The sequence below is a fragment of the Erythrolamprus reginae genome, chromosome 10 (genome assembly GCF_031021105.1).
Source record: "Erythrolamprus reginae isolate rEryReg1 chromosome 10, rEryReg1.hap1, whole genome shotgun sequence".
NCBI classification, from domain to species: Eukaryota; Metazoa; Chordata; class Lepidosauria; order Squamata; family Dipsadidae; genus Erythrolamprus; species Erythrolamprus reginae.
Genome location: NC_091959.1, coordinates 42,350,196 through 42,363,339, shown reverse-complemented (window position 1 = coordinate 42,363,339; position 13,144 = coordinate 42,350,196). Strand labels below are relative to the sequence as shown.

At 46.0% G+C, this 13,144-nt stretch overlaps 1 protein-coding gene across 1 annotated transcript in view; it reads right to left on the bottom strand.

The window, feature by feature from the left end:
* DGCR2 (DiGeorge syndrome critical region gene 2) overlaps nucleotides 1–13,144 on the bottom strand; it is a 67,049-nt gene that overhangs the window by 21,775 nt on the left and 32,130 nt on the right. The window contains 1 exon segment of the mRNA XM_070762867.1: nucleotides 7,125–7,247. Coding sequence (XP_070618968.1) covers nucleotides 7,125–7,247 — 123 coding nt within the window.

The following is a 13,144-nucleotide window of genomic DNA, read 5'->3' as shown; positions in this document are numbered from 1 at the left end:
ACTAGATCATTCCGGCATCTTAGATGGGACAGGTAGTGCCGTGGTAGGTACCTAAGTGAGATTCACAATAATATTTGTAGGAGGTTTAGTCGTAGATTAAATAACTGCAGAAAAAACAATGGCTGCCAACCTGCCTTCCATTGAGGACCTGTATACTGCACGAGTCAAAAAGAGGGCGGGGAAAATATTGACTGACCCCTCACATCCTGGACACAAATTGTTTCAACTCCTACCCTCAAAACGTCGCTACAGAGCACTGCACACCAAGACAACTGGACACAAGAACATTTTTTTTCCGAACGCCATCACTCTGCTAAACAAATAATTCCATCAACACTGTCAGACTTTCTACTAAATCTGCACTTCTATTCTACTAGTTTTTCTCACCATTCCTATCACCCATTTCCTCCCATGTTGACAGTATGACTGTAACTTGTTGCTTATATCCTAAGATTATTATTAATACTGCTTCTTCATTGCTTATTTGACCCCTATGACAATCATGAAGTGTTGTACCACATGATTCTTGACAAATTACCTCAGGGACTGCCTTCTGCTGCACGAATCCCAGCGACCAGTTAGGTCCCACAGAGTGGATCTTCTCCGGGTCCCGTCAACTAAGCAATGTCGCCTGGCGGGACCCAGGGGAAGAGCCTTCTCTGTGGCGGCCCCGGCCCTCTGGAACCAACTCCCCCCAGAGATTAGAACTGCCCCCACCCTCCTTGCCTTTCGTAAACAACTTAAAACCCACCTCTGCCGCCAGGCATGGGGGAATTGAGATCCTCTTTCCCCCTAGGCCTTTACAATTCTATGCAAGGTATGTATGTATGTATGTTTGGGTTTTATATTAAATTATTTTTAATCATCAATACCAAATTACTATTGTACACTGCTTTATTGTCGCTGTTAGCCGCCCCGAGTCTCTGGAGAGGGGCGGCATACAAATCCAATCAATCAATCAATCAATCAATCAATCAATAAAAATAAATAAATAAATAAAATGTATATTTTATTTTATGTACGCTGAGAGCATATGCACCAAGACAAATTCCTTGTGTGTCCAATCACACTTGGCCAATAAAATTCTATTCTATTCTAAATAATAATCCGCTCCACCGCAATCCCCAAAAAATACAAAATGGTAAAATTTCGCTCATGAGCAGCCAACTAAACTCCTCGACTGGGATGGAGAACTGAAACATTGGCGACCTCAATGATTAAAAGCGAAACCCTCTCTGAAGAATGAGGAATGGAGTTCAACGTGTGACTGTAAAACCGTAAACTAGTAGGATTGCCCCCTCAAAAAATGGGAAGCGACAAGGAAGGGGACGTTTGGAAAGTTATCATATCGACACGCACCCTGCAAAACAAGAACAGCTTCTTCTCATTTCCACCCTCAGTTGCAGAAAAGAGGAAATGGGATTGTTTCTAGCAGCTCATGGAGGAGCTGACCAAACCCAAGAGTTGAATTTTTCAGAATAACAAGAGTTGGAAGGGACCTCGGAGGTCTTCTAGTCCAACCCCCTGCTCTCAGGCAGGAAACCCTGTACAGTGGTACCTCTACTTACGAACTTAATTCGTGAACCAGGTTCTTAAGTAGAAAAGTTTGTAAGAAGAAGCAATTTTTCCCATAGGAATCAATGTAAAAACAAATAGTGTGTGCGATTACAGTGGTACCTCTACCTAAGAACAGAGATTCCTACAGAGGCCCCACGGAGGCTTCTCCCTGCCTTTTCCAGCCCTGTTTCTTCCCAGGAGATTCCTACAGAGGCCCCATGGAGGCTCCTCCCTGCCTTTTCCGGCCCTGTTTCTTCCCAGGAGATTCCTACAGAGGCCCCACGGAGGCTCCTCCCTGCCTTTTCCGGCCCTGTTTCTTCCCAGGAGATTCCTACAGAGGCCCCACAGAGGCTCCTCCCTGCCTTTTCCGGCCCTGTTTCTTCCCAGGAGATTCCTACAGAGGCCCCACGGAGGCTCCTCCCTGCCTTTTCCGGCCCTGTTTCTTCCCAGGAGATTCCTACAGAGGCCCCACGGAGGCTTCACCCTGCCTTTTCCGGCCCTGTTTCTTCCCAGGAGATTCCTACAGAGGCCCCATGGAGGCTTCACCCCCCCTTTTCTGGCCCTGTTTCCTCCCAGGAGATTCCTACAGAGGCCCCACGGAGGCTTCACCCCCCCTTTTCTGGCCCTGTTTCCTCCCAGGAGATTCCTAGATAGGCCCCACAGAGGCTTCTCCCCGCCTTTTCCAGTTACAGTTTCGGAGGGTCGGGTTTGTAAGTGGAAAGTGGTTCTTGGGAAGAGGCAAAAAAAAATCTTGAACACCGGGTTCTTATCTAGAAAAGTCCGTAAGTAGAGGCGTTCTTAGGTAGAGGTACCACTGCACTATTTCAGACAAATGGTTGTGCAATTTCTTGTTTTAAAACCTCCATTGTTGGAGTACCCACAACTTCTGGAGGCAGACCGTTCCACTGATCGTTTTAACTGTCAGGAAATTTCTCCTTAGTTCTAGGTTGCTTCTCCCCTTGGTTAGTTTCCATCCATTGCTTCTTGTCCTGTTTTCAGGTGCTTTGGAGAATGTTTCTTACTTCTAGGAGAGGAGTGGGTGCTACCTTTCTACACAAGCAAGTTGAGAGAGCAGCAAGGTCTCTCAGCTTCATGCCAAGCCTGAGCTACAAATATTCTTTATTAATAGGTCCATGTGCTTCAAACTAGCACAGGCTCCAGAGGAAAACAAATTTAAGACCTGTAGGTAGGAAGAGACCAAACAAAAATTCCCAAAGTGAGAATGTTTTGAGGTTAGGACATTCTTCTTGGAGGCTGAAACCATTGCTTCAAGTTTATGCAGGTTCTCTCAATTAAACTGGAAAGCCTTCAAAGAGTCGCAACACCCCCAAGCTCAAAAGCAAACTGTTTTAGATATCAAAATAGTTCACATTCCAAACATTTTTTTTTTTTTTGCACAGCCCTAGATCACATTTCATGTTGAGCTGTTACCGTGTGCTTTGCAGTCCTCTGTTGACCTAATGTTTGGGGCAAACTCAGCCAACCCTAGTTTTGTCAAAATGACCATGCTAAAAAATTACAGTGGGCAATGATGGGGGGGGAGGGGGGGAGGGAGGGAAGGGAAAGGAGAAGAAGAAAGAGGGCTGAAGGGCAGAAGGGAGGTGGAAGGAAGGAAGGAAGGAAGGAAGGAAGGAAGGAAGGAAGGAAGGAAGGAAGGAAGGAAGGAAGGAAGGAAGGAAGGAAGGAAGGAAGGAAGGAAGGAAGGAAGGAAGGAAGGAAGGAAGGATAATAATGAAGATCTAAAAAATATCAATCTGTCTGAGATCTGTTGTGTACACTTAGGGCAGAAGGGGGAGGGGGAGGAAGAGGAGGAGAAGAATCAGAAGAAGCAGCAGCAGTAACAGCAGAAGAAGAAGAGGAGGAGGAGGAAGTAGTAGTTCTAAATAACCCAGGGCAATAAATAAAATATTTCTTCCTGAAAGCCCCTTCTTCTAAACAAGAGAGAGGGAGGGAGGGAGGGAGGGAGGGAGGGAGGGAGGGAGGGAGAGAGAGAGAGAGAGAGAGAGAGAGAGAGAAATGCAAGGGTGAAAAATGTCTTTCTTAGCCGAATTGTTTCTTTGCAGGAGCTTGAGAAACTCCTAAAACACACCCCGAGTAGCAATCCCCAGCCTCGAGGCTTTGAAGAAGCTTGGGTGTTCTTGCTCAAACTGGCCAAGGCGATTCATTCCTCCAAAGCAGCTGAAATTTATTTCGTGTGACCGAGCCTTCCAGGGCTGCTCTGTTGCATAAATTCCTGCCAGCAACGCTAAGCATCCACCACAGGCCTCCTGCTTTCAGAGCTGGAGATCAAAAGATCTGGAAATCGCCGGGTTAGGGGCGTTGGGGAGGCGGTATGGAAAGGAGCGTTGGAGGCAAAGGCAAGAATTCAAATTTCCCGCTACTGGTTCCCCAGAACCTGTCAGAACCTATTGGATTTCACCCCTACCCAAAACTGATTTCGCTAGTTGCACAAAAACAAAACCAATGGCGAACCCAAGAATGCAAGTTGCAAATGCAAGCCATTGATTTATTTTATTTTATTTTTTAAAAAGAAATGCCTCTTATGTAATCTTATTGGGCCACTCTGATTATTTATTTATTTTATTTATTCTATTTTTATGCCGCCCTTCTCCTTAGACTCAGGGCGACTTACAACATGTTAGCAATAGCACTTTTTTAGCAGAGCTAGGCTATTGCCCCCACAATCCGGGTCCTCATTTTACCCACCTCGGAAGGATGGAAGGCTGAGTCAACCTTGAGCCGGTGATGAGATTTGAACCGCTGACCTTCAGATCTACAGTCAGCTTCAGTGGCCTGCAGTAGAGCACTCTACCTGCTGCGCCACCCCGGCTCATTATATGAAACTCCATCCTGTAGGCCAGTGTTTTTCAACCAGTGTGCCGTGGCACACTAGTGTGCCGTGAGACATGGTCAGGTGTGCCGTGAAGCTCAGAGAGAGAAAGAAAACAAGAGAGAAAGAAAGAAAGAGAGAAAAAGCAAGAGAGAGAGAGAAAGCAAGAGATAGAAAGAGCAAGAGAGAGAGAAAGAAAGAGAGAGAGAAATAAAGCAAGAGAGAAAGAAAGAAAGAGAGAGAGAGAAAAAGCGAGAGAGAGAGAGAGAAAGCAAGAGATAGAAAGAGCAAGAGAGAGAGAAAGAAAGAAAGAGAGAGAGAGAGAAAGAAAGAAAGAGAGAGAGAAAGCAAGAGAGAGAGAGAGAGAAAGCAAGAGATAGAAAGAGCAAGAGAGAGAGAAAGAAAGGAAGAGAGAAAGAAAGAGAGAGAGAAAGCAAGAGAGAGAGAGAGAAAGCAAGAGAGAGAGAGAGAAAGCAAGAGATAGAAAGAGCAAGAGAGAAAGAAAGCAAGAGAGAGAAAGCAAGAGAGAGAGAGAGAAAGCAAGAGAGAGAAAAAGAAAGAGAACGAGAGAGAGAGAAAGAAAGAGAGAAAGAGAACAAGAGAGAAAGAAAGCAAGGGAGAGAGCAAGAGAGAGAGAGCAAAAGAGAGAAAGAAAGAGAGAGAGAGAAAGAGAGCAAAAAAGAGCAAGGAAGAGAGAAAGAAAGAGGGATGGAGAGAGAGGAAAAACAGAAAGAGAACGAGGGAGGGAGAGAAAAAAGGAGTGAAAGGGAGGGAGAGAGAGAGAATTTTTTTGTCCAAACTTTTTTTAGCCGCCCCCCCCCCTCCCCACTCAATGTGCACCATGGTTTTGTAAATGTAAAAAATGTGCCGCGGCTCAAAAAAGGTTGAAAATCACTGCTGTAGGCTTCCTCTCTGCCAATGTCACTCAACATTCTGGTTTTTCAGCTTCAGTCAAAGGCCATTTATTTTTAAAAATAAGAATAATAATATAACAACCCAGCTGCAAGTTATATGAAGCGGAGCTTTGATTCATCGCCGTGGTTTTTACACTGGATTTGAGAGAAGGGGTGGGCAGGAGTTTGCTGCTGAAGACCACAGTTAAAATTTACGGGGAAACTCACCCATCTTAGTGGGTGGAGTTCAGGAACCTCCTGGAAACGAGACTTTGGTTTTTTTGAGTTTTGTGGAGTTTCTTGGCTTGCAAAGCACCATTAATCTTGTTTTGGAGCTTACGTAAACTTTTCACATTTCCTGCCTTTGAAGGGCAGAAAAACACGAACCACTGGTCAGTCATTTGGAGCAGAAGAGATTCTGCAAATATTATTCAGCCTTAGCCACTCCGAGTCCTCGGAGAGGGGCAGCATACAAATCTAATAAATTATTATTGATTATTATTATTATTGGGGAGGTGAGAACTTTCTGAATATGGCTATATGAGTTAGACTTGATTAAAGTTTGGGGTGGGAGGAAGAGCTGACTGTAATGGATAATAAACTTATCCAAAGTGTTTCTCAAGAACAAGAAAGATCAATGAAATTGATTGATTGATTGATTGATTGTATTTATATGCCGCTCATTCCAAAATGGACTCCGAGCGGCTAACAAGTGACATAAAGACAACAATAGTAAAATGGCTATACATTAGAGGGGTATATGTTATTTGAACCCACAACAGGTAGGAGTGGACATGTGGACTCAGCTGACATCACTCATGTCGGGGATGCCCGTGGTGGCTCAAGGGTTCTGCCACAGAAAACAGGCTCCTGAGTTCCGTTTTCAGCTGCGATGGCCTTCTGCAACCCTCTGCCAGTGAAAATGGAGCTTGGGAGGACCAGTATGCAGCCCTCCCGAGCTGTTTTCACTGGCAGAGGCACCTCAGGCCAGTCCTTCGCTGCTTCTAGGGCAGCCCCATGGGCCGGATCTAAGCACCTCACAGGCCAGGTCTAAGCATCCCATGGGCCAGATCTAAGCACCCCATGGGCCAGATCTAAACACCCCATGGGCCAGATCTAAGCACCCCATGGGCCAGATCTAAGCACCCTATGGGCCAGATCTAAGAACCCTATGGGCCAGATCTAAGCACCCTATGGGCCAGATCTAAGCACCCCATGGGCCAGATCTAAACACCCCATGGGCCAAGACTAAGCACCCTATGAGCCGGATCTAAGCACCCCGAGAGCCGGAGCTAAGCACTCTGGGGGCCAGGTCCAAGCACCCCATGGGCCAAGTCTAAGCATCCCATGAGCCAGAATTAAGCACCACGCAGGCCAGATCTAAACACCCCATGGGCCAGGTCTAAGGACCCCGCGGCCTGGATCTAAACACCTGTGGGCTCAATTTAAAGACCCCGCGGGCCAGTTCTAAGCACCCCGAAAACTGGATCTAAGCAACCCATGGGCCAGGTCCAAGCACCTTATGGGACGAATCTAAGCACCCTATGGGCCAGATCTAAGCACCCCGTGGGCCGGATCTAAACCCCTGTGCGTTTAATTTAAACACCTGCAGGCCATATCAAAGCACCTTGCATGCAAGATCTAAGCATCCCATGGTCCAGTTTAAAGCACATGGGCCAAATCTAAGCACCCTGTGGCCGGATCCAGCCCCCAGGCCTTGACTTTGACCTCCCCTGGTATAAAGTCTCCCGCCTTGTGCAGGGGTCAGGCGAGAAGACCTCCACAGCCTCTCCCAGCCCTGGGATCCTATGCTTCACATTCTGCGTCCTTTGGGAGGCACTTACTTGGGCAGCCAACTTCATCGCTTTCATCCTCACAGGTGGGCCACCCATCGCACTGCCACTTGGAGGGGATGCACTGGACTGAACCGCTGCGGCAAGTGAACTGCCCGGGGATGCAACGCAGCTCTGCAAAAGACGAGGAGAAGGTTGCTCAACTTTCCGAACCCAAGAATACCAACCACAACAAAAATCCCTCTCGGCTAGGAGCTCGCGTGCCCAATGAGCCGGGGTGGCGCAGCAGGTAGAGTGCTGTACTGCAGGCCACTGAGGTCGACTGTAGACCTGTAGGTCAGCAGTTCAAATCTCATCACCGGCTCAAGGTTGATTCAGCCTTCCATCCTTCCGAGGTGGGTAAAATGAGGACCCGGATTGTGGGGGCAATAGGCCGGCTCTGTTAACAAGTGCTATTGCTAACATGTTGTAAGCCGCCCTGAGTCTAAGGAGAAGGGCCGCATAAAAATCGAATGAATGAATGAATGAATGAATGAATGAATGAATGAATGAATGAATGAATAAATGAATAAATCAATCAATCAATCAATCAATCAATCAATCCATGAATCCATGAATCCATGAACGAACGAATGAATGAATCATCAATGAATGAATGAATAAATTTAAAACCCCTTCTAGGGCGTCCAGGAGGAAAGCATTTTGAAATTCCCTGACATTTCCGAGACATTTCCCTGTAACTTGTGAGCTAGTTAAGGTGCAGTGGTAGATGACGTCATACCAAATGGCTAAGCCGTGGAGAAATATCGATAGCTGAGAAGGCAAGTTATTGCCACGGTTATGCTCATTTTTGCTTGACTCTGCCAGGCAGCGCGACCCGTTTTGTTTTGTTTTTTACATGATTTTTCCCTGACTTTTAAACTTTTTAATACGGTTTGGTTTTCCCCCCCTGATTTATTCCGTTTTTTTTCACAAATTCCCTGATATTTCCCAAACCGCCGATTTCCCTGTTTTTGCTGGACACCCTGCCCTTCTCGTGGTTTTGATGAGTGGTGAGAGAGAAAAGTCAAATCTTCGCATGCTTGGAAAAAGCTGGGATTAGGTTTCTTCCTGTCATACTCCCCTCCCCATCTCTGACGCAGTGACAACTGAGAGATGGTTCTTCTAAACTCTGTTAAGCAAGGATCAAGGAAAGTTGCAATCGACTTTGGCTCCAAAAATTGATTGGCGCTAAAGCAAGCAAACACATGAAGTGTGCAATTTAGTGCAGAGGAAAATTGTGCACCAAACAGTAATAGCCCTTAAGACTTATATACCGCTTCACGGTGCTTTACAGCCCTCTCTAAGGAGTTTCCAGAGTCAGCATATTGCCCCTATCAACAATCTGGGTCTAAGTAAAGAAGACAGATACCTCACTATTCAAATACTAACGGCCGCCAGACTAACATATGCACAACATTGGAAAAAAGAAGACATTCCGACAAATCTAACCATCATTAGTAAAATTATGGAATGTGCCGAACTAACAAAATTAACAATGGAAATTCAAAACAAAAATGATTCAGAGTTCTACAAGGCCTGGGAGAAATGGTTCAGATGGCTATCCAACTCTAAAGAAGACAAAGCGAAAAATAACCAAAACCGCTTAATATAAACCAAAATAAAGATATGTATAACCAAAAATTGGATCAAAAATAATTCAATCCCTGTCTGAGTTCAATCCACTTGATAATTATTAGAAATCTACTAATATTACAACCTACGATTAAATTTCACTAACAAAAACAACGAATATAACCCATCTAAGTCGTCACAATCCAAACGCCTGCTTGCTTGCAGGTACTACTTCTCATCTTGCTATTTCTCTCTTCTTTCTTCTCTCTTTTTTTTCTCCCTTTTCTTCCTTTCTACCCTTTCTTTTCCCACATTACTGTTGGATTATCAAATATTACAGCTATAAGATACTTAAATAAGAACTCTGAATACGAAATATTTACATATGGACAAATATCTGAAATGTATATACAATAATATATATAAGCTGTGATATAACAATACTGTTTATCCCACTCCCCTCCCATTTTTCTTTTTCTGAAGTCCCATCCCCCTTTCCCCCTGTTTTATTCCTTTTTGTATAAATTAATAAAGTATATTTTTTTAAAAAAAAAAAACAACAACAATCTGGGTCCTCGTTTTACCCACCTAGGAAGGAAGGAAGGCTGAGTCAACCTTGAGCCTGGTGAGATTTGAACTGCCAAATTGCAGACAACTGGCAGTCAGCAGAAGCAGCCTGCAGTACCGCACTCTAACCACTGCGCCACTGTGGCTCTGCAGGAAACATGCTCGATAGCTACTATTAACCTTGCCAGGATTAACTCCTCCACAAGATCTCTCCTTCATTTCATTATGCATCGTATCAGGGGACATTTGCTTCAAGAATCCATCAGAAGCTTATAGCGACGGCTTTCCCCGCTTCCAAGGAGAAAATAAAAAGTTCACAAAAATATGATGCGGCGCCAATTAATACTGTGTTTCCCCGAAAGTAAGACAGTGTCTTACTTTCTTTTTACCCCCAAAAGCCCCACTACGTCTTACTTTCGGGGTATGTCTTACATTGGAAAAAAATTGAAAGGGTCGCGTTCCCGAAGGCATCTCCCCAGAGTCCATAAGGGCAGCCGCGGGACAGGAGCCTCGTGAGCCCTTTTCCAAGTTCAACCTCAGGGCTCCAAGCGGCGTGCACGCGTGGAGCCACAGACGCGTGTCGGGGAAGCGTGTGTCTGGAGGGGAGGAGCCGCTCTGCGCAGTTGGGCAGGAAAGGAGGCGGGCGAAGGAGGGCGCAGCTCCAGCCGCTCGCCTCGGAGCCGGTCGGCCTTGCTGGCCGCTTGCAGCCGAGCCTCGGCAGGACTCGGTTGCTGGGACGAGCGCCTTCGCTGCAAGCCGCCGCCCGCTCGGCTCGCTTCGGACCAGCGCCGTCCTTCGCTTTGCCAAGCCGGGGAAGAGGCGGTGGCGCCGTGGCGAGGCGAAGGGAGCGCGGGGAGCTTGGAAGCGACGTCATCGGGCTCCCCCCCCCGGCAATACCCCCGTGTTTCCCCAAAAGTAAGACATATGTCTTACTTTCGGGGTACGGCTTATATTAGCTGACCCCCCCTGAAACCCCCGATACGTCTTACAATCGGGGGTGTCTTACTATCGGGGAAACAGGGTAGCTGTTTAAGAATCCGGGGATTTTCAATGCGCACCATTTCAATTCAGAAAAATAAACGTCTTTGGATACCCACGACTCTTATTTTATGTGCAGCTTCCCAGCCCCAAAGTATAAATGCAGAGTGAATTTTACTCCCTGGCAGATAATTGCAGATAAAATCGGCAGTGGGAATCCAGCTCAAAACATTTATATTCTGCAAGAAGAGCGTCTTGGCATTATATAAAATGTTTTAAGAAACAGAAAGCTAGTGGTTTTTTTATCAGGGCAACTTGATTTTCCCATTACAGTAATACCTCGTCTTACGAACTTAATTGGTTCCGGAAGTAGGTTCGTAAGGCGAAAAGTTCGTAAGACGAAACATTGTTTCCCATAGGAAACAATGTAAAAGCGATTAATGTGTGCAAAAAGAAAAAAAAATCGCAAAATGGTGCTCCGCTAGGCGGCGGCGCCCGGCTGTCACCTTCTGAAACAGCTGGGGGGCTTCTCGGCGTTCTCCCAAACGCCGAACCCGGAAGTTCGGACATCTTTGTGACGTCAAAGCTCTGCCCATGGAATTCCCTATTGGGATTCCCCACCTCCTTTCAAGCCTCCAGATCTGCCAAAAACGCCGCTGCCGATTGCAAAAACGGCGCTCCGCCGTGCGGCGGCGCCCGGCTGTCACCTTCTGAAACAGCCAGGTGCTTCTCGGCAGCCTCCGGAACCCGAACTCGAACTTCCAGGTACGGCGTTCAGGAGAACGCTGAGAAGCCCCCCGGCTGTTTCAGAAGGTGACAGCCGGGCGGCGGCGCTTCTCGGCGGCCTCCCGAACCTGAACCCGAAAAGTTCGGGTTCGGGTTCAGGAGAACGCCGAGAAGCCCCCTGGCTGTTTTAAAAGGTGACAGCCGGGCGGCGGCGCCCAGCGGAGCGCCATTTTGCGATCTGCGGTGGGTTCGTAAGCCGAAAAAAGTTTGTAAGAAGAGGCAAAAAAATTCCGAACCCCGGGTTCGTATCACGAGGGTTTCGTATCACGAAGTACCACTGTATATGGTATAGAGCAGACTGCTTTCACCTTTCAGCCCCAAACCAGGGGCCTTCGCAGGCAGTCGCTTTCATGATAAAACTATTTTCGTGTTAAATTTGTATTTAAAAAAAAAAGAAAAGAAAGAAATTAAAGGGATGCTCGCATAGATCTCTTTCAAGCTATTTAACTTGCATCAGCTAACCACCACCCTTCTGCGATTCAAATTCCAGATTCGAATCTGGTTCAAATTCGACGAGAGCTAAATAGCTTGAAATAGATCTATATTAGCCTCCCTTTCATCTTCTTTGTCGGTAAAATATAAATTTAACACAAGCAGAAAGCTAGCTCAAATCAACTGGAAGGAATTTAAAAATAGGCCTGCTCTGTTTAACACGATTACTCAAAAGAAACACTCGGGTGGCTAAGAACTCAGACGATGGGAAAAGTGGTTTCCTGTGTTACACCACAATCAAAACAGCACTGACAGGTGTCTTTGTACGCTCCTCGCTTTCCAAAAATCATTATACCGCACCGCACAAATCTAGCACAGGGCAAGGTCGAAATAATCACATTGTCCTGAGCGGAATCTTTGGTCGCCACCAGTGTTCCCTCTATTTTTGGGGAGGGGTGGGCGGAAAAGTATAGTGTCTGAGCAGCAGTCCCTCTGGAACTAGGCGGCACAGAAATAATAAATAAACAAACAAACAAACAAACAAACAAACAAATAAAAAACCCACCCTGTTTTGCCTCAGAGAATTTCAAAATAAAATACCGTACTGTGTGTCTATAACAGTGAGCTCATAATAGGGCAACTCTATCAATATCAAAATGCCACTTAAATAGTTGAGCTAGTTTCAAACTATATTTTGATTTTCTTTCTCTCTTCCTTACTCCCATTCTTTTTCATTCTCTTTTCCTTCCTCTCTTTTTTCTATCTGTTTCTCTCTCTTCCTCTCTCTCTCCTTCCCTCTCCCTCTTTCCCTCTCGGCTTCTGGGCAGGTTTGAAAAACTCTGAGTTGATGATGATTTTTAAGTAAGCGATTGCTCACTGCTCAGCTTAGAGGGAACTATGGTCGCCACAATGCAAAAAGGATGTTGAGACTCTAGAAAAAGCGCAGAGAAGAGCAACAAAGATGATTAGAGGGGACTGGAGGCTAAAACATATGAAGAACGGCTGCAGGAACTGGACATGGCTAGTTTGATGAGGAGAAGGACCAGGGGAGACAAGATAGCAGTGTTTCTATATCTCAGGGGTTGCCACAAAGAAAAGGGAGTCAACGTAGTCTCCAAAGCACCTGAGGGTAGAACAAGAAGGAATGAGTGGAAACTAAACAAGGAGAGAAGCAACTTAGAACTCAGGAGGAATTTCCTGACAGTCAGAACGGTTGATCAGTGGAACAGCTTGCCTCCAGAAGTTTTTAAGCAGATGTTGGATAACCACCTGTCTGAAGTAGTGTAAGGTTTCCTGCCTAAGCAGTGGGTTGGACTAGAAGACCTCCAAGGCCCCTTCCAACTCCTCCTCATCATCATCATCATCATTATCATTATCAAATATTTAAATGATGTCATGGGACAAATGATGGCAGGAAGGATAATTGTCATGACACAGGTAGCATGATTCCTTTCAGGGTTTAGGTCATTCAAGCCACAGCGTCTTCTTTGGGGGTAATTACAAGCATTTTTTAATTCTTATTATCTTCACATTAAAAACATACACACACATCCTATGGTGTGAGTTGGTCAAGAGAGTAACTGATCTGAAGTTGCCTGCCTACTTTCTCAAGTGCTTTGTGGTAGAGGAGATTAGGCGTTGATTGCTTACCTGAACGCCTCTTCTCGTACGGTGAGCGGGTACAGCAGTCACAT